A 22849-nucleotide genomic window follows, 5' to 3' on the forward strand; every position below is an offset into this window, starting at 1 on the left:
ATATTCAGGATAGTTTTGCAAAAACCTCAAAACTATCAGCTCAGAAAAGTCTACAGAAAAGCTATGGAAAAAGCGATCAGAGGTAAGGATTAGCGACTATACCTCGAAACCTTGAAGTAGCAACTGATTAATCGACGATCAAGCAAGGATTGAACAAAAGCTCTTCTTCCTTCCTCTTCAATGGAGCTCGCGGATTTGGGAGAGAAATGGAGGAGTTTTTGTAATTTTTCTCACCTTTCTTGCTATATATAGAGGTTGGCAAAACGCGGTAAAATGAAAGTTTCGCGAATCTGATTTTTCCGGCGTCATTCTCCGTGAATTCTAAGATAGGTTTTGGCGAAAGAATTCCAAAACTAAAATGAGGTCTCCTTGTATTTTTGGCAACTAATGCATAGTCGGTGTAAAACTATTTTACCCGATAAGTTGCTTTTTGCATCGAATGTCGGAATAGAAAACTTCCTTCTGAAGAAAGATTGAAATCATCAAGAGAAATGGGTGTACGCGTGTAGAATCTTTATTTGAAGCTCTGAATAGAAAAAGTCTTCATTGTCGGTTGATTCTAGGGTTTTGAAATACCAGGGTTTCGGTTTCGGCAAACTTCCGATGATTGGAATCGGACGTTCATAGATCCTAGAGTTTCGCCTCGAAACGATTGTGATATATGGAAAAAGAGAAGTTCTAACATTTCTCTGAAGATTTTTGGAATTAACTTCCATTGTGCCTAAAAGTGAAAACTAGCTATATACTAGGGTTTCTGACATAGGTTTAAGCGTGTAACGATCGTGCTATACCTTTTATCGATTCGGATACAATCCTTAGACTTTTCCTGAACTTTCTCCTTCATAAATTTATTTCATTAAATAAACTCTTGTTCAGGTTTCCCTTCTCAATACATCAAACCTAATCGTAAATGGGAATCTCTTCCACTTACTCTAAGCTTAAAATCTTGGGTCTTATACAAGGACATTTGACGGTGCTAACCCTTTCCATAGTGATTTAAAAGCTGGTATCGGTTCTTCCAATTCCAACCCTTCCAGGAGGGTAAACACATATTTTACAGTGTAATTTCCTTCGCTATCTGCCATCAAATTCCATTTATCCTCCATTCCTTCAATTAATTGAGCTTGCTGCAAAACTGAAACGAGTTCCTCTACCGTCTCTTCCTCGCGGGACAAAAGAGGTCTTCGTCAGGACAAGGGCCAATTCGAAGCTCCATTAGGGAAAAGATAGACTACAGAGCCAATTGAAACGATCTCGAAGCCTATTCTGCCCTATCCACTGATCATGCCAAAAATCTATCCTCCTACCTTCGCCCATCACCTTCCTCGAGTCAAGATTGAACCAACAATCCTCTGCCCCTTCATAGCAGGTGCTAAGGATGTCCTTCCACCAACAAGAGAAATTCCCCCCCGCTACAACATGGTCATTAAAGAGAGGAATATTTTACTTACTCCGCACAACTCGACTCCATAAGCTCCCATCATTAGCTAGGAGCCGCCACCTCCATTTTCTGAGAAGGGCTTTGTTGAAAGTGTCCCAATCGTTAATACCCAAGCCTCCTAACTCCTTTAGTTTGCACACTGTTTCCCATTTAATCCAAGTCACTCTGTTGGAACCCTCTATCCCTCCCAGAGGAATGACCTCAAAATCTTCTTGCATTTTTTTAGCACACCCTGAGGTATCCTATAGAAAGAAAGTTAAAACTGCGGTATAGAGAAGTCAAAACACTTGCAATCAAAGTGAATCGCCTGGAGGGAAAATACATTTATCCATTGCTCAAGAAAATAATCGCGGAAAATACATGAAAAAAATTGCGGTTGTACTATTATTATAAATATTTTTTAATTATTGCGGTTGTACTATTTCTTTAGAATGCAATTTGATGAATAGTTTTAGAAAAAAAAATCTTTTCGATATTTTCCTTTTTTGACTAGTTTTTTTCCCATAAAAAAGTTTTCAAACGCGTTACATAACATCATTCAAAATTATATAACAAGAACGAGAATAACAAGGAAGAAGGGTTGCTGGTGGTAGTATAGCGCAGAAGAAGAAACTAGAACACCATCCTTATTCATTCCTCCACCATTTTCAATCTCATTCCTCCTTCAACCACTCTCATCTTTGATCGGAGAATTCTATTCTCCACGCTACAGTAAGCTCTCTCTCTCTCTCTCTCTCTCGTTGTTATATATTCAGATCCACCATTGTAACATGAGTCAAGATTAAACAAAATTTTAATTTTCGTTTCATATTTTACCTTTTATTTTTCATTTTTCTTCAAATTGAAAATCATGGTTTCATATCAATAACGATCATATGAGAGATTAGCAATGTTTTGATGACTCCGAGATTAAGAATCGGCACCATTTCCCAGATTAATTTAATAACCTAATTAGGGCATAGTTAACAATCATTAATCAGATCACTATTTCTAAATAATAATTAATAAATTCCTTTTATTTGTGTATGCAGTTACGTTTTTTTTTTAAGATGTCATCATCGAACACCCCGTGCGCGGCGTGCAAGTTCCTGCGGCGGAAGTGCACGCAGGAGTGCGTGTTCGCGCCGTACTTTCCGCCAGAGAACCCGCAACGGTTTTCAAGCGTGCACCGCGTGTTTGGCGCGAGCAACGTGGCGAAGCTCCTGAACGAGCTTCAAGCCTCGCAGCGCGATGACGCGGTGAAGTCGCTCGCGTATGAGGCGGATGCGCGCTTGAGGGACCCAGTGTACGGCTGTGTCGGCTTTATCTCGGTCCTTCAGCAGCGCCTCCGCCAGATGCAGGCCGAAGTGGCCATTGCCAAGAAGGAGCTTGGGACTTACGTTGGTCCCCAGGGGATTAACTACCTCCTCGCCAACCCCGGCCCCGTCATCCTCCCCAACCAACAAGGCGGCGGCATGGGTGGGAACACCAACCAAAACGCTGCGTTTGACCTTCTCGCGAACTTTCCTCCCAATAACATGGGGCCGGCCGGGCAGGGGGTTATGGCCGGGCACGGAGGCGGACAGGTGGTGATTCGAGACCCGCAGGAGCAGGAGTTTCTGGAGGCGCAGCAGCTGGCGGCCGCGGCGGCTCAGCAACAGCAGCAGCAGGCTATGCTTAGGAGCTATGAGCAGCAGCAGCAGGAGATGATGAGATACAACAGTGGCGGGTTTGAGGCGGTTGGTGTTGGTGGTGGCGGTGGGTATGGTCACCAGATGGGTGTTGCTATTCCTGGTGGTGGTGGTGAGGTTTCTAATTCCCTGGCTCTGTTTGATAATGTTGGCAGTTATCAGATGCAGCAGCAGCCACAGCAAGGGGGTGAATATCATCAGCACCACCATGTTTCTCACCAGCCTCCGGTTGAGGCACAGCTTCTGCTCTCGCCGCAGCAATCACAGCAGCAATCAGATCTTGAGGAGGTTAGGAGCGTTGGCCCTTGCTGATTTCTGAGTATGTCCAACTAAATAGGTATGTGTTCAATTTTGCTTTTCTGTAATATTTATACATGTTGATGAATGATATATATGAAATGTCACAATGAGAAATGTTTGCTACACACATTTTAAGTTTGGATTCCAACTCATTCATTGTGATTGATTGATTTTTTAAGAACTCATCACAATTTTTAAGAAATAACAAAAACATGTTGACTTTTTAAAATATAAAATAATCACCGCAAGTATGTTAGAGTGTGTTATGAAGAAAGTGTGTTACTAGTGTTCCATGCATGTCATAATATATGCTTGAATAAAGAAGTATTTTCTTTTCTTTTTCAAGTTTTGATGTCCTTGCCATTGGCTTTTAATTTTGACTTGCTCAGTGGGGTCTATATTGCTCTTATGTATGTGTAACTGTAACATGCAATCATGAGGCTGCATGGTTCATGGAGGCATTGTTAGGTGCTACCATAAATACAGATTTTTTGTACCTTATAATTGAATTATGTCACCTTAGTCATGGTGTGGAGAGTGTAATTAAAACACAAAACAGTGACAACTTCGTAATACACAATCAAGGATAGGAGCATCTATCTGAAAAAACCTTAATGATTTATCTTAGGTTGATAAACAATTACTACTAGTGTTTGATAAATGGATCTTTGGATTTACCATATATTCTACTACTTATGATATGCTAATTGAAATGCAATGATGAGTACTGATCGATCTTAACTCAACTTATAGGATCTATTTACCAAAGAGTCTTACGATTGATTCTTATCTAGTTATGATTCACTTATACTCTCACTTCATTGTTTATCTCTCGTTTATCTTTCAATCATACCATTAATCATATGTTTTATTTTCTCTCTTTTATTATTCTCATCTCTCTTCTATCCGCTCAATTCCCACTTTATCTCTAATAGGAGTGAAACTTAATTATAATGATAGTAAATGTCAGATATGATGTTTTTTTTAAATAAGCATGTGATATATGATGTGATATGACAAGAAGAAAGACCAAAAGTGAAAAAATATGTTTATAAATGTTATTAGTATTTTGTGGTACATAAATCAAGACCTTACTATAATCATTACTTTTAGTAGTTTTGATACATAAACCCAACTTTTTGTTGTTACCATTTCTATATTCTTTTCAGTTTCTTATCATGTACTTTTATTAAATCTCTTTTTTTCTTTCTTTAAGTGGAGCTGAAAATAGCTTTTATGAGACATTAATGTATTTTGATAGGTTACAAGTGGATTAAGATTTTTTGAATGATGTTTTATTTAATATCTTAATCAATGAAATTGTATTATGTCAATTAGAGATGTATGGATCACAGCCATTTATAATAATATTTTGTTAATTGATGTGACACAATTGTATTGACGATAAATGTATGCACCATTTTGAAACATAAGATTTTGATTGGGATACAAGTACCTTTAAGTACCTTATAGAGTTCTTCTAGTGCTAATAACTTCATTTGGTCAACAATAATAATGACTTCAAACATGACACATCTCCCCTTTTTATACCATAAGGAAAATATTTATGGTAGCTTGGTCATCAGTTAACATTTTGAATGTATATTCATGACCAAGCCTATCTGTTTTCAATCATTTTTTTTTACCAGTTTAACATTATTAGCCGATGGGTTTTCCTATCTTCAACTAATAATACTCCATTCACATTCAATCTCACACATACAAAGAATAAGATAGTAAGAGAAGAGAAAAAAATGAGTGATATATTAAGAAATATTGAAAGACATAGGAAGAAAAAATGAATGGAAATGAAATGAAAGTGAAAGTGAAAGTTAGTGTGACTGAATCAATATTCATTGAAATTATGTGCTTTGTTGTTGACATCATGTACTAATAATATACCCTTTGTTCCTCTTGTGCAGGTGTTGCTTTTGGGTGCAGCTCTAGCCTCTATGGGAGTTTTGTAAGAATTTAAAATGGAGGGATGAATATTAGAGGGCCTGATGGGTGCATGGTTAAGCATGTAGGTAGGATCACCTCAGATCCTGGAATTAAAAGCTTTTCTATCTTTTATATTTGAATTTGAAGTACGTAGCAGCTTTTATGTAAGGCATCATGCATGATCCCGAACTCCATCTTGTTTATGTCATCATAGCCACTTCTTGGAAATAGTGTGTTCATTTGGTACTGGGGATGGTTTAACTCACATTGGTATGATACCAAATTTGGCAGACAATTTGTGAATTATATCGTACTTAGACATATCTATCTGTCATAGTTTGTGAAACTTAAGATTGTTTTACTTTCTGTTCTGAAATACTGGGTTTCTTTCCCTCGTGTGGTGAGATTGTTGACAATTTCGCATTGTGCCTTACTTACGCCTACACAATGAAGGAGCATGCTGGTGTTTTATTTCTGAATCGGCTATCACACTACTGGTGGTGGGATAATCGAGTTCGCAATATATGTGATATCCTAATCTAAATTTGTTTCGAGAACATACATGTAAACACGTCTACTTTAGCGTTCAAAATCAGCGTTGGCCACAATACCAACGCTAATTTTGGTATGTTTCCGTCATTCAAAACTGACACAAAATAGGTAAAAAAATCCCGCTTTTTATTTGTGTCAGTCGGACTGACGCTAACTTGCGTCGGTCAAGTGGGCATTTAGAGTCGGTTGAAGTGGACACAAAGTTCTTCAGTCAGTTGAATGTGTCATCAACAGCTAGGGGCGGCCTGAAGTTGGCATGCTTTTCAACACAATTGAGAGAGATATTTACGAAGTCTGGCAAAGTTTTGGACATATTCATGTTTCATGTAGTTCTGGAAAAAACGGGGGAGAAGATTCTGCCTTGCCTTCATCACATTCGGAAAGGTTAAAGAAGCAAATGAAGAAAAAAGGAAATTCAATGAAGAAAGATTGAATGACAACTACTAGGTGGTGGAAACTACACGCTATCCAAAAGGGGGATTTATGGTAAAATATGTTCGTTTGAGAATGATAAAACTTACAACCTTTCCTTCTATTGTATTCTCTAATTTGTGACTAGTAAAGTTCTTATTCACAACCAAAGCTTGCAAATCATACTTGTGTTCATAAATGTTCTTCAATGTAATAAAAGTAGTGCAAAATCGAGTCACTCTTGAACCAAAAATTTCTTTCCAACCTTATATTCACCTAAGCCTAGATAAGTAAATCGATGTAATTGTGAATAAACATGGTTACCTTGAAGTCTTTCAAGCAACGCTTGCAATATGAGACATTGGACAAATGTATATCTAAAGAAGATTTAAACAATAAGCAACACTCAGGGACCGGAATTGGTTTCATATTTTTCATGTATCAATCTACCAACATCAATTATGCATTTTATGTTATTAAATGAGCAACATTAGCAGGCTCAACCCAATCAATAACTATAGAAACAAAGATTGCTTACACTTTGGTTGTGAAGAGAGAAATAGAGAAGAGAGAGTAGAAAAGAGATAAGTTGAGTAGAGAGAGATATGTGAGAAATATAATGGACTTAAGTGGTTGTTTGGTATGATAGAGATAAAGAAGAAAGAGATGAGAAATAATAAGGTGGATAGTAAATAATACAAAAAGAAAAATCATTTTTTTATTTAAATACACTTTTGCCCCATCAAAGCAAGATTGGTGGCGTTGCTTTTTCTGTCATTATGGCCCCAATTCATGGATAGAATTGTGAAAACAGAAAAAGTGCGCAGCCTTGGCCTCTTTCTTCGCGATTTGAGAAGAGGTTTAAAAGCACATTGGACCCACATGTATACTCTCTCTCTGCTACAGTAAATCAAACCAAACACAAAATGAGATTTCTCTCTTTTCTAACTCTCTCCAACCTATCTCTCTCTTCACAAACTCACCTCTCTCAAACAAAGCATTAGTGTCTCAACATCTTTCACAACATATGATATAGCTAAGAGACATTAAATAAGAAAGTCAGTTAAAATTCTAGAACCCATTTACATGAATTAAAAGAGGAATATATTGTACTTGTGGGACAATAAACTAGAAAGTTAATTAAAGTTCATTGCCTTTGGTCACTCCACGTACCCGCCATCCATGATTATACATCCACTCTTAGCCTAATTAGCTCAGTGACGTTGACATTTATTCTTACAATCTCCCAATAAATTAACTCTTTTTTAATCTTCTTCTTCTAGGGTTGCATCACCCTTCTCCTTGAGCGGCTTCGGCAGAGAACGAAGCTCCACCCATCCTCCTCGATGCTGGCTTCGTTGTTCCTTTTGAGGATCCTTCTACTTTTTCTTTTTTCTCTAGTTCTCTGATGCGTACAGCTCACATACCAGGGTCGAAAACAGCAGGTGGTGGCTCTCGTCGTCCACCCTTGTCGGATGGCCATGAGTGTCCTCAAGACGAGTATGTGGCAGCTGAAGGGGAGTCGGTGGACGAGACGGAGAATCGGATTTAGGGTCTGGGATTCAAATCATCCATGGGTGTTCCTAATATGACTAATAGGGATTCTGATCAGCGAGTCTGTACTCTATTCGTTGATGGTATAGCAGAGGAATTCGGCTACCACCAGGTTCGCAGGTTGTTTGCCCATTTTGGGAGGCTTATGAATATCTTCGTCCAATGTAATCGTAAAATTGGGAGGCGTTTACGATTTGGTTTTGTTCGTTTTCTTTCAAGCGATCATGCTTCTTCTGCTATCAAAACTCTTGATGGTGTGAGATTAGGAAGGGCTTCTTTATCAGTGACGAAGGCTAGATTTTCTAAGGACTAAGATAAGTTGAAGGCAGCTAGAGTGTCCAAGGTCAAGGGCTGCGAGGTGGGTGGTTCTATTCTTAAGTCTTGGCAGGATGCGAAGATGAAGGTGCCTGAGTCGCCTCAAGCTTGGCTCGTTGAAGGATAGGTTTGTCTCTGATCTAGATTGTGGAGAGAGGTTTTGAGGGGAGAGCATAATTTGCAGCAGGAAACTTCCTTTACTTCTGTTGATGATGACTTGTTTGATATCTTTCTGAGGTTCTGTGATCAAGAGCATATGATCCCAGATGTTGTTCTATTTCCGGAGATTGATGTTTTGGGTTTCAATGAGGGTTTTGCAAGAGGGAATGATGTTTGGGAGAGAGATTGTATTCTCTTTCTAGAGGTTTATTCCATATGGACCCTGGGACCAGTTAGAGATCTCTTTGCACCATCTGGGTTGGTTTCTTTAGGTTTTGTTGATGTCGACATGAAAGAGGAGGGGCTAGATTCAATCGATTGTGGGGCTTTGGTAGTGGTGGATAGAAGCCCAGAGGTCGTGGGGCTTCATGTACCATCTTTGGTTGGAGGTGATTTCTTGGCTTCGTTTGGGGACCTGTCTCTACAACGCCCTGTGGTATTTGAGACACCCTTGTTTTTTCTGCTTCACAGTTGATGGTTGTGGACTCTTCTTCTCTTATTGCGAGTCGTTGCATCGTGGCTAGAGCTGTCGTCTCGCCTTTTGAGGTTGCTTCTCTTGTTGGATGTTGCACCTTTGAGAGGAGGGAATCTTCTGAGACCCATTTTGCTTCTATTCCACGTGCAAGAAGGCATCCCAAAAAGGTAAAGAGAGGTCGCAAGCCCTGTCAGAGGTCCCCGACCACTTGTGTGGATGTGGTTGATGGTGGTGGCTCTTCCCCTAGTGTAATCTCGTCCTCGGTTCGTCGAACTCCATTGGATTCAGGGACTACTCTGGGTGGTGCTTATTGGACCCGAGTCAAGAAGGCGTGGCTTGTTTGCAAGTTTTTTGGTTGTACTTTTGACGGAAGGGACGAGGCGGCTATTCGCGGTATGGTACAAGAAATGAAGGAGTGGTGGCCGCCTTGAGTTTCGGGGCCTCTCTAGGTTTTTTCTATTGGAATTGTTTTAGGTCTGTGTCTTTGCTTTTTAGGCTTTTTCTTTTGGGGTAGAGTGATTTTCTTGTTTTCTTTTTTATAAGATGATCATGAGGTTGTGTTTTCTGGAGATTTTTGTTTTTGCTATCTCTTTTGTCCTGATCTTGAGCATAATCCTCTATTAATATATTTGGATTTCAATAAATATATATATATATATAGTGACAGATCCAAGATTTTTAGGTCGTGGGGAAAATAATACAAATAATATATTTCTTGGTCCCTCACTTCTATACTTGAATCTAAAATGGTTCTTAATAATTCTTTTTTTCTTCCCCAACAAATTTTGTTTGATTTAAAATAGTGCACCTGATGTCATAATGTTTATTTGACATTTTTATTTATTAATAACCGGTCTATATAAGCGCGAACGTGGACTTTTTACATCAAATTTAGTCCTTGATAAATTTCTTTCATCAAATTTAGTCCTTCTCTCTTTCATAATCATCTTAAAATCCAGAAATTCATCACAAAACCCACAAATTCCCCTTCAACCTTTTCCTTTTCCTTTTAACACTCTCAACCAACCAAACTCCACACCCAACACCACCAAATCCCGCACCCAACAAAAAAACGGAGTGTTAAAAATCAAGGAGTTTTGAGTAGGAGAGGAAATCCTTTTTCTATAATAGAAAGAATTGTTATAACGATGTAAAATGTCCAAAATTAGAATCACAATGAAATAAATCACAATGTGAGCCAAGATGCTGATTGTAAAAGAGAGAAGACAGAAAAGAAATAGATAATGAACCACAAGTCCAAACATAAGTATATGGATATGTGTGGGGGCAAAGTGGGAGCAACTTAGTAGAAGGTGTTATCGGTAGTATACTATCAAAATGTAGTATATTACTCATGCATTTTATCAAAATTACGTGGTGGCATTTACCTCCACAGCCCCCAATGTGCATCCGCCTCTATATATAATATATAATATATATATATATATAGGTAAATATTAGTGGTTAGTTGTTAGTAATTTCAAATACTCTTCCTTAGAGTTTAAACCTTGGACCTCCATCTCCAACATCTATTTCTAACCTTAGCTCAACCAAGTGAGCTAACCCTCCCACCCAATATATATATATATATATATATATATATATATATATATATATATATATATATATATATATTGCAATCTATTTTGATGTATATTAGTTTTCAATTCAACATGTCCTTATCTATTTGGAATTCATAAGATTTGGGTCTTTTTCAACAAAAATAAATTAAAATTGGGCCTGATATTTTTGTTTTCCCTAAGGGGCTCCAAGACCCTGATTGTATGTTCTCTTAATAAATGTATTTATCTAGATTCATATTTGTGGTATCATCCTTATAAAAGAGTCTAACTTGCTTACCTTTAAACCAACATTTTTTAATTTTTAATTGTATACATTAAATATTACTCCTATAAAATTTTAAAAATCTATAATTTTATTTCTTGAATTTCTCCTTTGTTTTAATTGAAAATTTCTATTGCAATGGTTTGTCGTACTATTTTCTATGCAATTGAGAAATTGGTAGAATTTAGGGATTTGAGGAGAAACTGAGCAAGGGTCTTTGCACCTTGGGAATAAGGGTAACAAATTGTTTGTGTGTTGCTTGAATTGAATTGAACTTCATCTCTAATTAATTAGGATTAGGTGCTAAGGAATTAGCTATCACTAATTAGTTGGAAGAGACATTTATGCACGGAATTGATAGGTGGACATCTAGGCTTAGAACCTTGATAATTAATTGAATTCATAAATATAAGGCTTAAAAGCACTTTTGGACCCTCATGTTTCAACGTTTTGCGATTGTCAACCCTTATCTATTTTTTCTACGAATGGGGACCCTAATCTTTCAAAAAGCTGCGACGTTTACCCTTCCGTCCAAAATCGTGAAAAACTTGACGGAACACGCTGACATGGCTTCCACGTGGATTAACTGGCTCGAATTAAAAAAAAAAAACCAAATAAAAAACTCACGTGACTTGCACGTGATGTGCCAACATAAATCCCCAAATTGGGATTCAAGCCTAATCTCACCCCATTATCCTTATATCCAATTTAGAGAGAAGCTTGAATCAGTGATTGATTCTTGCCCGACGCGATTATTCTACATGGCAGGGTCCTCAACGCGTGGTGGTCGAGGAGGCAAAGGAAGAGGAAAACCGAGGCAGGACAAGGTGAAACGGAACCCGACAGCGACAAGGACAAGGAATCGTGGAAAAAACAAAGGGAAAGGGGAAGCGAAAGGTGTGGTCCAGGAAGAAAGCACATGGGAGAAGGGCACATTTGGTGGGAACGAGAAAGGGAAAGTTGTGGTCCCTGAAAATAATGACACTCAGATAAGGTAATTTGATGAATTTTTTACTCATTTTGGTTGTCTATTTGTGAACACTGACGCACAAATGAATCAATTTTTAATTCAGTTTGGTCGTCACTTTGTTATAGTGAGGCATGTATAAATGAGTTTTTTTTCCACCTTGGTTGTTACTTTGTAATTCTGATTCTGAATACTATTGCACAAATGAATTTTTTATTGCACTTTGGTTGTCACTTTATGATAGTGAGGCATGTGCCAATGAGTTGTTTATTGCCTTATGTGTAGGTCCAGTAATGATGAGAATGTATCGACTTTTCATCTTTGGTATAGGGGAAAGTTTGTTAAAACTCCTAATTCAGCTAGGTACGTTGATGGAGAATGTCTAACATTACCTGGGTGGGATATAGACAATATCAGCTCAATTGATGTGGGTAATATTGTGAAGAGTTTTGGGTATATTGAGGGTGAATTTAAGCTGTGGTATAAACACTCTCGAATAGGTCTGTTAAATGGATGTAGACCATTCAATAATGACAAGGATGTAATCCAATTCCTTAATGATGTGAAGGGACATAATGAACACACTTTGTTAGTTCAACATTTAGTACCTTTAGTGGAGAAACCAAGGACTGATATTGGGGTTAATGATGCTGAGGCAGTGTTGTGTGAGGTAATTAAAGAGGGAAGTGGGGCTGGTGAGGTAATAAAAGAGGGTGAAAGGGTTGGTGAAGCTGTTAAAGAGGGTGAAAGGGCTGGTGAGGATGTGGCTGAGTATATTGAGGGAAGTGTTGATACAGATGGAGAAGATGACAGTAATGTGTCATTAGATGACAGTGATTATGATGAGAGGTGGGATTGGATGGCATTTGTGTCCAACTATGAAGCCGAGGAGGGTGGCATAGAAGATGAAGATGAAGATGACCAAGATGAATTTCAACCTAGTGAATTTGCTGATTTTGAGTATGAAGATTGGAGTTCAGATGACTTGGATACACCCCCTGGTAGTGATGAGGATGCTGAAGATGTACAAGAAAGAATTAAGTACCCCAAGTTTAAATTGGGACCCGATGGTTCAGAAGTGAAGTTTCAGCTTGGGCAGGTATGCTGTAAATCCTCAATTTTACATGAATAATGTTCCATTTATCTGTTTTTTGTTAAGCCTTTTCTGGTTGTGAATTGATTTGGTTTTCTGATTAAGCCTTCTGATTATTCACAGACTTTCACAAATTCAAAGCTTTTTAGGACAGCAGTTAGAGAGTATGCTCTCAAATATAGGAAGAATCTGATAATTTACAAAAGTGAGAGGACAAGGGTTGTTGTTAAGTGTGACGGGGAGTGTACATTTTACTGTAGGTTGTCTAAGTATGTGGGTGACAATTTTTGGAAGATTGTGTCCTTAGTAGATACACATTCTTGTTGCAGAAGCTCAAAAAATAGACATGCACGACCAAAGATATTAACCAAAAAATTACTCCCAACCATAAGGCATACCCCTAAAATGAAGTTGAAGGCTATTATTGGTGAGTGTCAGAATAGGTGGGGTGTTGTTTTGAATATATATCAGGCTGGCAGGGTTAGGAAAGAAGCTCTTAAATTGATTCATGGGGCTGAACAAGAGCAATATACCCATCTAAGAAGCTATGCAGATGAGTTGCTTAGGAGTAATCCCAACAGTACAATGATCATCAAGACTGAAATGGGAGAAGATGGCCCAGTTTTCCAGAGGATGTATGTTTGTTTTGCAACATGTAAGCTGGCTTTTGCAAGAAATTGCAGACCACTCATAGGCCTAGATGGGTGTTTTCTGAAGGGGGTTTATGGTGGTCAGTTGCTTGCTGCAGTTGGCAAAGATGGGAACAATCAAATGTTCCCTATTGCATTTGCAGTAGTAGAGACAGAAATGAAGGATTCTTGGCAATGGTTCATGGAGCTGCTGATGGAGGACTTAAACACTATTAGGCAGAGGGAGTGGACTTTTATTTCAGACCAACAAAAGGCAAGTTTATTATTTTCCTTGCTACATTATTCATTTACATTTCTAGCTTGTGTGTATTCTAATGTTGTTTATCTTCCTTTTAATTTCAGGGACTAGTTCCTACTCTTCAAGGTTTGGTCCATAATGTAGATCACAGAGTGTGTGTGAAACATGTTTATGGCAATTGGAGGAAAAAAATACCCAGGTGAAGAGATGAAAAGTTGCCTATGGTCAGCTGCTAGAGCCAACACTATACCACATTTTGAAAGGTCTATGGAGAGCATAAAAGAAATGGATGAACAAGCATGGAAGGATATGATGGACATTCAACCTTAGCAGTGGTCCAGATCTCACTTTAGCACAACTCCATTGTGTGATCTACAAGTCAATAACATGTGTGAGGCATTCAACAGAGCAATACTTGAATATAGGGATAAGCCTATAATCTCATTGATTGAAGGGATAAAAGACTACATAAGCTCAAGGATTGTGAAGCAGAGGCAGCTCATGAATAGATATATGGGAGACATTTGTCCCATGATTCAACAAAAACCGGAATTGAATAAGGAAATAGCAGAGGGCTGGTCTACTAAATGGATGGGAGATACAGAACATTCAACCTTTCAAGTCACCAATGGGGTAAGCCAGTATGGAGTTGAGTTAAAAGACAGGCACTGTGCATGCAGAAGATGGGAGTTATCTAGAATTCCTTGCGCTCATGCCATTACTTGCATGTGGTACAACAATACACAACCTGAACACTTTGTGGACAATTGTTACAGGTTATGACTTGCACATTTAGTTTGTTATGACTTGCACACATCTGGAATTCCTTGTTTCATATGTTTACTGTGTTTTTTTTTGTTGTGATAGGAGGGACAACTTTCTTGCAACCTACTCATACATCATCATGCCAACAAATGGTCCAAAGTTATGGTCACGCAGTAACCTTCTGTAACACCCCGATTTCCAGGTGTCACTTTAGTAACCAAAAATAAACTTTACGCGGAAAACAGATATTTTTTTTTTTCCGTTTGATTCCTTTTGAAATAAAGCAATAGAAAATAAAGAAATAACCCAACAACTAAACTAATCGATATACAAATATATACACATGTACAGCCTCAGCTGTACTCCCACGTCACGCGCACTCGCAGTGACTCCAAAGAAGTGTGCCCGCATGCAAATATATACAGAACCAGAACTGTAAGTAAAAGTATCAGATATACAGTCATCCAAGAGAAAGTCGGCACCCAAAAATGGCCTGAACAAAAGACCCCTATACTCCGACAGACTCTCTGTGATTCCTCATCAAAAGAACCACACAAAAAGCCACACATCGGGAACCTACCCTGTCCCAAAAAGTAAGACGATTAGAGCTCTACACAAAAAATGACGCTAGCCAAACCTACCCTCCCAGTCCAGCTCATAGCTCCTCTTCCTCCTCATTGCTGCTCGGCGAGGAGCTGTCCCCACTGCTCTCGGAGTCAGAGTCGGAATCCACCGTAATCATCTCGGTGTCCAAGTCCACGACCTCCCTCCTAACGGTCCTGCGCGCCGTCCTAGTCGAGCCGGTCTCAACATCCACCTCTCCTGTAAGAACATCCTCCTCCACTACCCTAACCAAGGGGTCCACACGGTAGCCGTGCGGTGAAGAGAAAGAAAAGAGACGTGAGGCAGATGGGACAACAGACTCCCTCTTCGGCCGCACAAGCCTAGAGGACGACGCCACGTCGGTAGGATCAATGGCAGTAGCAGGAGGTGGCGCAACAGGTGCAGCAACAACAGGCTCGATCTCCGCTGGGTCCTCGTCATCAGAAGATGAAGCAGGAGGTGGTGCAGGTGGTCCTCGACCAGTACCTGGTCCACAGTGAACTGAGGGCGGCAAGTCAAAGCTCAGCTCCATACGTCGTAGCACTCCTCTCGTCAAGCGTCCTCGCTCATCCGTCCGGTCCTCCATGACCCTTCCCCGGTACGTCGCTCGGTGACCCGCAACATCGATCACCCAAGCGGTGGGGGCATGACGGTCCACCAGCTCATACCTGATCCCCCCCGAGGGCACTACACCAAAAATAGCCTTTTACAGCGCTTAAATTTACCCTTTTACAGCAGTTTTTGACTGTTCCGAACCGCTGTAGATCTTGCCGCTGTAAATAAGTTTACAGCGGCTCGAACCGCTGTAAAAGATTCCTTAATTACAGCGGTTCCTATTCATAAACCGCTGCAAATACATATGTACAATAGCGGTTACTCCATAATAACCGCTGTACTTAAGCAATCTTTTACAGCGGTTTCCTAACACCAACCGCTGTAATTGAGTCCTCCATTTTAATTTTTTTTGGTTGCCCATGAACGGTACCTATTCAGCCAAAAGTTACTAAACACAGCATATTGAAACTTCTGCATATCAAAACCAATATATATATAATGACTACCAGCTATATCACAAGGCAAAAGGTACTTAGCAGCTACAATATCACAAAGATTACCTTGTACTTACATATTAAAATGACTAGAGTATACAATGTAAAGTCAAAAAAATAAAAAACAGAGACACATGAGTAATTTGTCAGTGCAACAGTTCTGCAAACAATGTCTTTCTACTACAAAAGCACTACAATTTTCATGTATCTAAGGTACACTACTACAGAAAACCTCATATGAAGTCAACTCTAACTCGACATTGTTTCAGAGCTAACATGTTTTGAAGCATAATCCAAAGGTGCACCACCATCTATAGCATTCTCCATTTTCCATATCCTAGAAGAAAATCAAAGGAATTTGACAATTTTAGCATGCAGATAGTTGTAATTCTCAACTATCTAGTACAAAGAAAGTAGCAAATATTAAAGTCCAATCCTAGCATGTAGTTCTTTTCAGCTTCCATTAAACATAACTGCAAATCATGATTGGGATTCACCAATGAAATGCAAATGAGCAACAAATTGTTTCACATATCCAATTACTAACTTACCTTCTCAAATGGCACTAGCTCAAACTCATAATTACAGTGGAGTTAGGAGGAACCACTAGCTAACCTTCCCAACTAGTTTCACTGCAAAGATAAAAATGAGGTTGAAAAAAAAATCAGAAGTTGTGCACTATCTCCATTAACAAATGAAAAATCATCATTCAAGGTAATGAGAAATCACATTTCACAACAGCTCCCTCATTTGGACACTCAAATCCTTCCCTTTCCTCCACAAAAGTTCATGCTGAAGTGATTTTATCTGAAACACAAGTAACCATAAAGTTTACAAAACAAATGCTTGTTCAAAACCAAGTAACTAGACATGCTGGAAAGTGTAAAGGAATGAACTTAACTAACCCTTTTCCTCCCCAAGTTAAGCTCCTGGAAAATTAACCACAAACACAACCACTATCAATATCATAACACCCAATTCATCATGTACAATTCTGCAGTTGCAGCTTCTTGATATTGGCTCGTAGCTTCGGCACCTCCACTCTATTCATTTCAATTATTTTTCTGTTCAATTTTTACTCTGAATCAAGGAAAATAAAAAACAAGTCGTGAGGCCAATACTTTGAAACAACATGTCAAACTGTGATATAATGTGAAAATATATGAAATCAAGAAAACTTCTATGTAGATACTAGTTCTTTTTTACTTACCTTGGGTAGGGGTTCAATATAGCTTTCAGGGATCTCCATCTCCAATAGGGTTTGTGCATTTATGGCCATCGCTGATTTAAGTACTTGATTCATAAAATCTTTTTGATACTGCAGAAACCTTCTCACCGCATCAGATAAACCCTCTGCAGGAACCTTAGGTGTAGGTAACCACTACTTGTCATCATTTTTTCTCTTTGAACTATCTTTATCTGCATCTTTTGATACATAGTAGAACTCATTCTGGTCTTTGAAGTTATCTAGACAATCCTGCTCATCATCAACAATTTGTTTTAGGAGCTAACAACCGATTAAGACATATCTATAGAAAAATAATGATCATTTTGGTTAGTGATCTTACAATAAGCATGTTGTCAAGCTTTCTTAAGGCAGGGATATTCATATGGAGGTTTGTTGTCGCGTAGTCTTAATCTATTCATTCAAAGATGATGATCAATCATATAGCAACTATCATAGGGACAATAAGGAAAATTGGAAAAGTAGGGTGAGTGAGGAGGGTTACCTCCATGTTGGATCCATCTTTTGATTTTTGTTGAGTATGAACCATCTCAACAACATAATCTGTCACTGATAGAAGCAAATCGATTTCCTTTCTCCATCTGGCTTTCCTCTCGGGAAGCATCGGCTCTAGGCACTTTTGTTCACAAAAAACAGCAGCTGCATTCTCAGCAAGAAAACAATGAGAAACTGACAAGAGCTATTTGAAACATTTCTTCTATCAAGAGCTCATGAAAATGGAAGTAACATCATAATGTTTATCCATCATTATTCAAGCAGAAGTCAACATACCAGCAAGGTTTGGGAATGCACTTGACAGTGCTAGAGCTGATGAAACACCCTTTCCTCCACTAGACATATCCTCCCCCACTAGCAATTTAACAAATCTCTCCTTCATTTGTTCCATTTCTGAATTGCTGAAGCTTAGTTATATTTATAGACACGAACTGCAAACACCAATTAAAAACTAAACCCAAAACTCATACTTCTCTATGCAATCTTGCGATTTAGTATTTCAAACATTAATAATGAGGTATAGAGATAGTGCACGCTAAAATGACAAAACTAATATAGAGTTAGACATATCTCTAATAGTGCACGCTAAAATGACAAAACTGCAGATAAACATATGAAGAAACAGAACATTTAAGCGTAAGATATAGAGATAGAGCAAGAAGATGCATACCTAACATGACTCAACAATCGATGAAGGACGTTAACGACGCGGCAGAGAGAGCGTGACAGAGAACAGCGACTTCGACGAAGAACGACGACTTTGTCGAGTGGGTGACGAAGTTCCAAGGTGCACTGCGACTTCGATGGAAGAGAAGGCCTGGGTGAGGAAGCAAAAGCGTCGAGAGGGATTGCGACCTTGGGTGAACGGCGTGGAGCTTAAAATAAAAAATAGATATATCCTAAATTAAACCTAACTATTCAAATCTGCCTAAAATCAACATCCATATCAGTCCGATCTGCAGAATCGTCGAGGAAGAAGCGTGAACCGTGGCCACGCAGTTGCAGTTGCGGCCTCCTCCTTTCTCCACGAAGCTTCCTCTGCGGCTCGCTCCGTCTCAAAATTCTCCGCACTAAATTCGCTGGTGGGAGAGAGGGACATGTCGATGAAGAGTGGGAGGGAAGGACAGGGAAACGAGAGAGAAACGAGAACAGATCAGAGCTTCGACGACAGGTCGATGGAGTGTGGAGAGTGGGATAAAGTGTGGGAGGGAGAGCGGCGCAGCAGGGGACGGTGGCGGCACGATGGGCTGCAGCGGTTGGGAGAAGGAGCACAGCGGTTGAGAGATTGAGGTAGCAGATCGAGAGTGGTAGTGGAACAAAAATAAGGGTTTTACGGGATTTGGGTTAAGTGAGTGGTTCTAGTGGAAAGTAAATAGCAATAAATCGAAGACAAAACATAAATCTAACCTGAGCCTAGTGGAAAGTAATTTTGAAATAGCTTAAGGTACCTGGGTTCGAATCTCATGTGGAACAATTACTAAATCTAGAATTAATTTTTCACTAAATTTTTACAGCGGTTTTATCATAAACGCTGTAAATAGTGGAACAAAACATAACCGCTGTTAATAGTAATGGCTTTTACAGCGGTTCATATATCGACCGCTGTAAAAGCCTATAATCCGCTTCGTGTTTCTGTCTTTACAGCGGCTACAAAACTTAACCGCTGTTAATAGTAATGGCTTTTACAGCGGTTTATATATCAACCGCTGTAAAAGCCTATAATACGCTTCGTGTTTCCGTTTTTACAGCGGCTGCGAACTCAACCGCTGTAATTGGGGCGTTGTAAAAGCCACTTTCTGGTGTAGTGGGGAGAGACCATCGAAAACCAGTCCGCCATCGACATCTGGCAGCAGGCCGACCGCCCAAACACAATCATGAAACCAAAGCCAAAGCGCTAGGGTCAACTCACGGAAATAAGTAAGTATACACTCAACATGTGATATGGGGTATAGATATATATGTTGAAATATATATATAGAAATAATCCTAGCATGTTATTGGCTCTAACAATGCTTCAATAAATCAAACAGCACACAATTCCAGTCAGAGTGAATGAATGCGTGAAATGCAATCAAGATGATCCGGATAATTGTGACGCGTTCCCGTTCGCCACTAGTTAAGCATTCCCGTTCTTCACTATGAATGAAGCATTCCCGTTCTTCATTCTTGACGAAGCATTCCCGTTCTTCGTCAAATGATGCATTGGTGAAGCATTCCCGTTCCTCACCATCAATGAAGCATTCCCGTTCCTCATCGAATATGCATCGGTGAAGCATTCCCGTTCTTCACCAAATGATGCATGATGCAATATGGTTATCCAAACATCGAATCGACCTCACAACACAAGTGTTTAGCTCAAAACCCAATCTCGAAAACCCAAGAGTTAGTGTCGGTCAATACAACACAACTCGGAGTTAGTGTCGGTCAATACAACACAACTCCAACAACAAAACCCAAAGTCAAAACCCAGAGTTAGTGTCGGTCAATACAACACAACTCCAACAACAAGAGTACTAAAGTACTCGGTGACTTTCAATCATCACCATAGCTCACCTCAGTGGCTTTCCCCGATCCCCAGTAACTCTCCAAAACCCACAACATAAGTCGACTTTTCCCCGTCTTTCGCAATTATTTTCCCCTTTAGGTTCCCTATGGTTCATTCAATAATGAAAACGTTTTAAATTGAATTAGTCAAGTTATGAGTTTAATTCCTTGAAAACTAAGTTCTCTAAGGTCTTTAGTTTACGAAATTCTAATCATTCTAAGTTTTCCAAAAACCCACCAAAAGAAATTTCCCGGGGTAAGTCTAAGTATTCCAACGAATGGCTAAGTCTCAAACCCCACGTTTGAACTTGCCTAGGGTCGTTCATCCAACCCGAAATATCAAACATCACCAGTTCAATGATTTCCCCACTCCGAAGTCGTGTCCAAACGCAGAATCCAACAATCATCTCAACATCATCAGTTATGTAAAACATCATAACATCAGTTCAGCAACATAATCAACATCAAAATAAAGCATAAGTCGAATTCATCGATGCCCATCATGCAGTCATAGCTATTAGTAAGTTGCCCTAACCTCGAGCTGCTCCAGTCTCGTGGTTAAAACTTCCTTCACACGAATGCTCTGCAAAACCCAAAGTTCCTTCAACTGAACCTCGGAGAAAACAAAGCAGAAATCCAAACAAAATCGATTAGCTCGATCACAATACAGCTAATTAACGATAGACAAAGCATTAAAGCTTCAGAATACAACAATCGGATACGAAAAGACAAGTTTTCGAAAACGAAAAACTCCCCCCCTTGAAATAGCTCTCGGCCATAAAGGAAAAAGAGCTCCGGCTCTTTTTCTTCGATCTAATCAGTTTACAAGGTAGTTTTAGGGTAAAACTAAGGCAAAGAAACTGTCGGAAAATTTTTCGGACGATCAGATCGAAATACGGCTGTTCAGGGGCGTTTTGGTCCAAAATAAAAGCTCAAAACCTCAAAGTTATCACTTCGGAAAACAAATTTGACAGCAATGATCCTAACGACATTCGTAACAACTAATTCTAAAGGCACGAAGTCAGATTACGACTTTTCGACAGTAAAGTTTTGAAATGTGCGACAAAAAGGGTTTTGAAACAGTTTTTCAGATCCTTGACAACTCGATCCATATCGGCGAATACCGACGAAGGTTTTAGGCTCTTGGGCACGTAGAGAAGATAACCCAACAGAGAAATCAGGAAAAACGGAGAGTTTTACAAAAAGCTCAAAACTTTGAGCACAGAAACAGCTAAAGAAACGCAGTAGAAACAATGATCAGAGGTAAGAATCAAGCTAGTTACCTCGATACCTTGAAGTAGGAACGAACTGCGTGAAGATCGATCAAGTTTCGGCGAAAAAATCTTCTCCCTCTCTTCTCCCTAACTCGCGGCCTTGATGGATGAAAATGAAGAGATATTTTGAATTTTTGGCTATTTATAGGCAGGTGAAATCGCGGGAAAATGAAAATTTCGCGATTCCGATTTTTGCAGCACGTTCACCGATGAATTCTAAGAGAGATTCTGGCGTCAGAATTCCAGAACTCAAAACAAATCTCTGACATTTGGGAAAAACGATATCTAAAATCCTAAAAGCGGTGTAAGTTAATCTGTCCCAAAAAACTATTTTTTGCTGTGATGGTCAGACGACAAAACTTTGTTCTGAAGAAAGATTGGAAATGTCGAAAAAAATCTGGCAAAGCGGACGGAAACTTTGTTAGAAGTCCCGAATAGAAAAAGTCTTCATCCAGCGCTTGAATTTAGGGTTTCGAAGCAAAGAAATTAGCGTCGTCGGACTTCCGAAAAGTGAATACTATCGTGCGTACAGTCCAGGGTTCCGAAATGAAACGCTGGTCGAAGGAAAAATAAAGAGAACCTTTAAATTTTCCAAGGATTCGAAATATCACTTAATATGTTGCTCTAAAAGCGAAATTAGCCTATTCTGGACACTCTCGCCCTAAGGCAGGTGTGCAGACGACTCGCACTAATTCCTAAAACGACTACGCAACATTCCTCAAGCAATTCCTGAACTTTCTTCTTCATTAATCTTTCTCAAACATCAACTCATGTCACGCTTACACTGATTCCACGCGTGAGTCGGAAATTAACTTGTTTTGTAAATCCAGGTCTTACACCTTCCTCCCATTAATCCGCCATATGTCAGAAGAGCACCTGGTAGGCCTAAGACATAGAGGAACAAGAAGAATGATGAACCCAAAAATCCTTACAAGCTTGCAAGGAACCAGTCCAAAGTAAGGTGCACTAGATGTAAGAAGTTGGGTCACAATGTCAGAACATGCGGTGGTAAAACTGGAGCAGATAGGGAAATCCCAAAAGGAGGAAACAAGGTATAATAATAACTGTCTGTGTGTTAGAGTAATAATATTCAGCCAATATTCAATGTGTATGTTCACTAACCATTAAATTTGTACTATTTCAGAAAAACAAAAAAATTGTTCACCCCACAGATAAAACTAAAAGAGCATCTGCTGCTGGAAGGCCACCCAAGTACAAACCGGCCTCTAAGAGGAAGAGGAAGGCACCATCTCATCCTACTG

At 39.3% G+C, this 22849-nt stretch overlaps 2 protein-coding genes across 8 annotated transcripts; both read left to right on the top strand.

Moving 5' to 3' along the window:
• Positions 1-2006: 2006 nt before the first annotated feature.
• On the top strand, positions 2007-5675 carry LOC130713509 (LOB domain-containing protein 36-like). The gene is made up of 3 exons (XM_057563275.1): positions 2007-2152; positions 2473-3448; positions 5334-5675. Exon 2 carries the CDS (start codon positions 2491-2493, stop codon positions 3421-3423), a length of 933 nt encoding a protein of 310 aa, XP_057419258.1. The 5' UTR covers positions 2007-2152; positions 2473-2490; the 3' UTR covers positions 3424-3448; positions 5334-5675.
• Positions 5676-11133: 5458 nt separating this feature from the next.
• On the top strand, positions 11134-22639 carry LOC130711358 (uncharacterized). Of its 7 annotated transcripts, none has more exons than XM_057560938.1 (7): positions 11134-11657; positions 11916-12729; positions 12847-13626; positions 13716-14387; positions 14479-14578; positions 17353-19686; positions 22418-22639. In XM_057560938.1, exons 1-4 carry the CDS (start codon positions 11149-11151, stop codon positions 13812-13814), a joined length of 2202 nt encoding a protein of 733 aa, XP_057416921.1. In that variant the 5' UTR covers positions 11134-11148; the 3' UTR covers positions 13815-14387; positions 14479-14578; positions 17353-19686; positions 22418-22639. The 7 variants fall into 7 exon arrangements, with proteins under 7 accessions (XP_057416921.1, XP_057416922.1, XP_057416923.1 ...); XM_057560939.1 differs by having other exon boundaries at positions 17353-17402; XM_057560940.1 differs by having other exon boundaries at positions 17353-17398.
• Positions 22640-22849: the final 210 nt, after the last annotated feature.

The sequence above is a fragment of the Lotus japonicus genome, chromosome 4 (assembly GCF_012489685.1).
Source record: "Lotus japonicus ecotype B-129 chromosome 4, LjGifu_v1.2".
NCBI lineage: Eukaryota > Viridiplantae > Streptophyta > Magnoliopsida > Fabales > Fabaceae > Lotus > Lotus japonicus.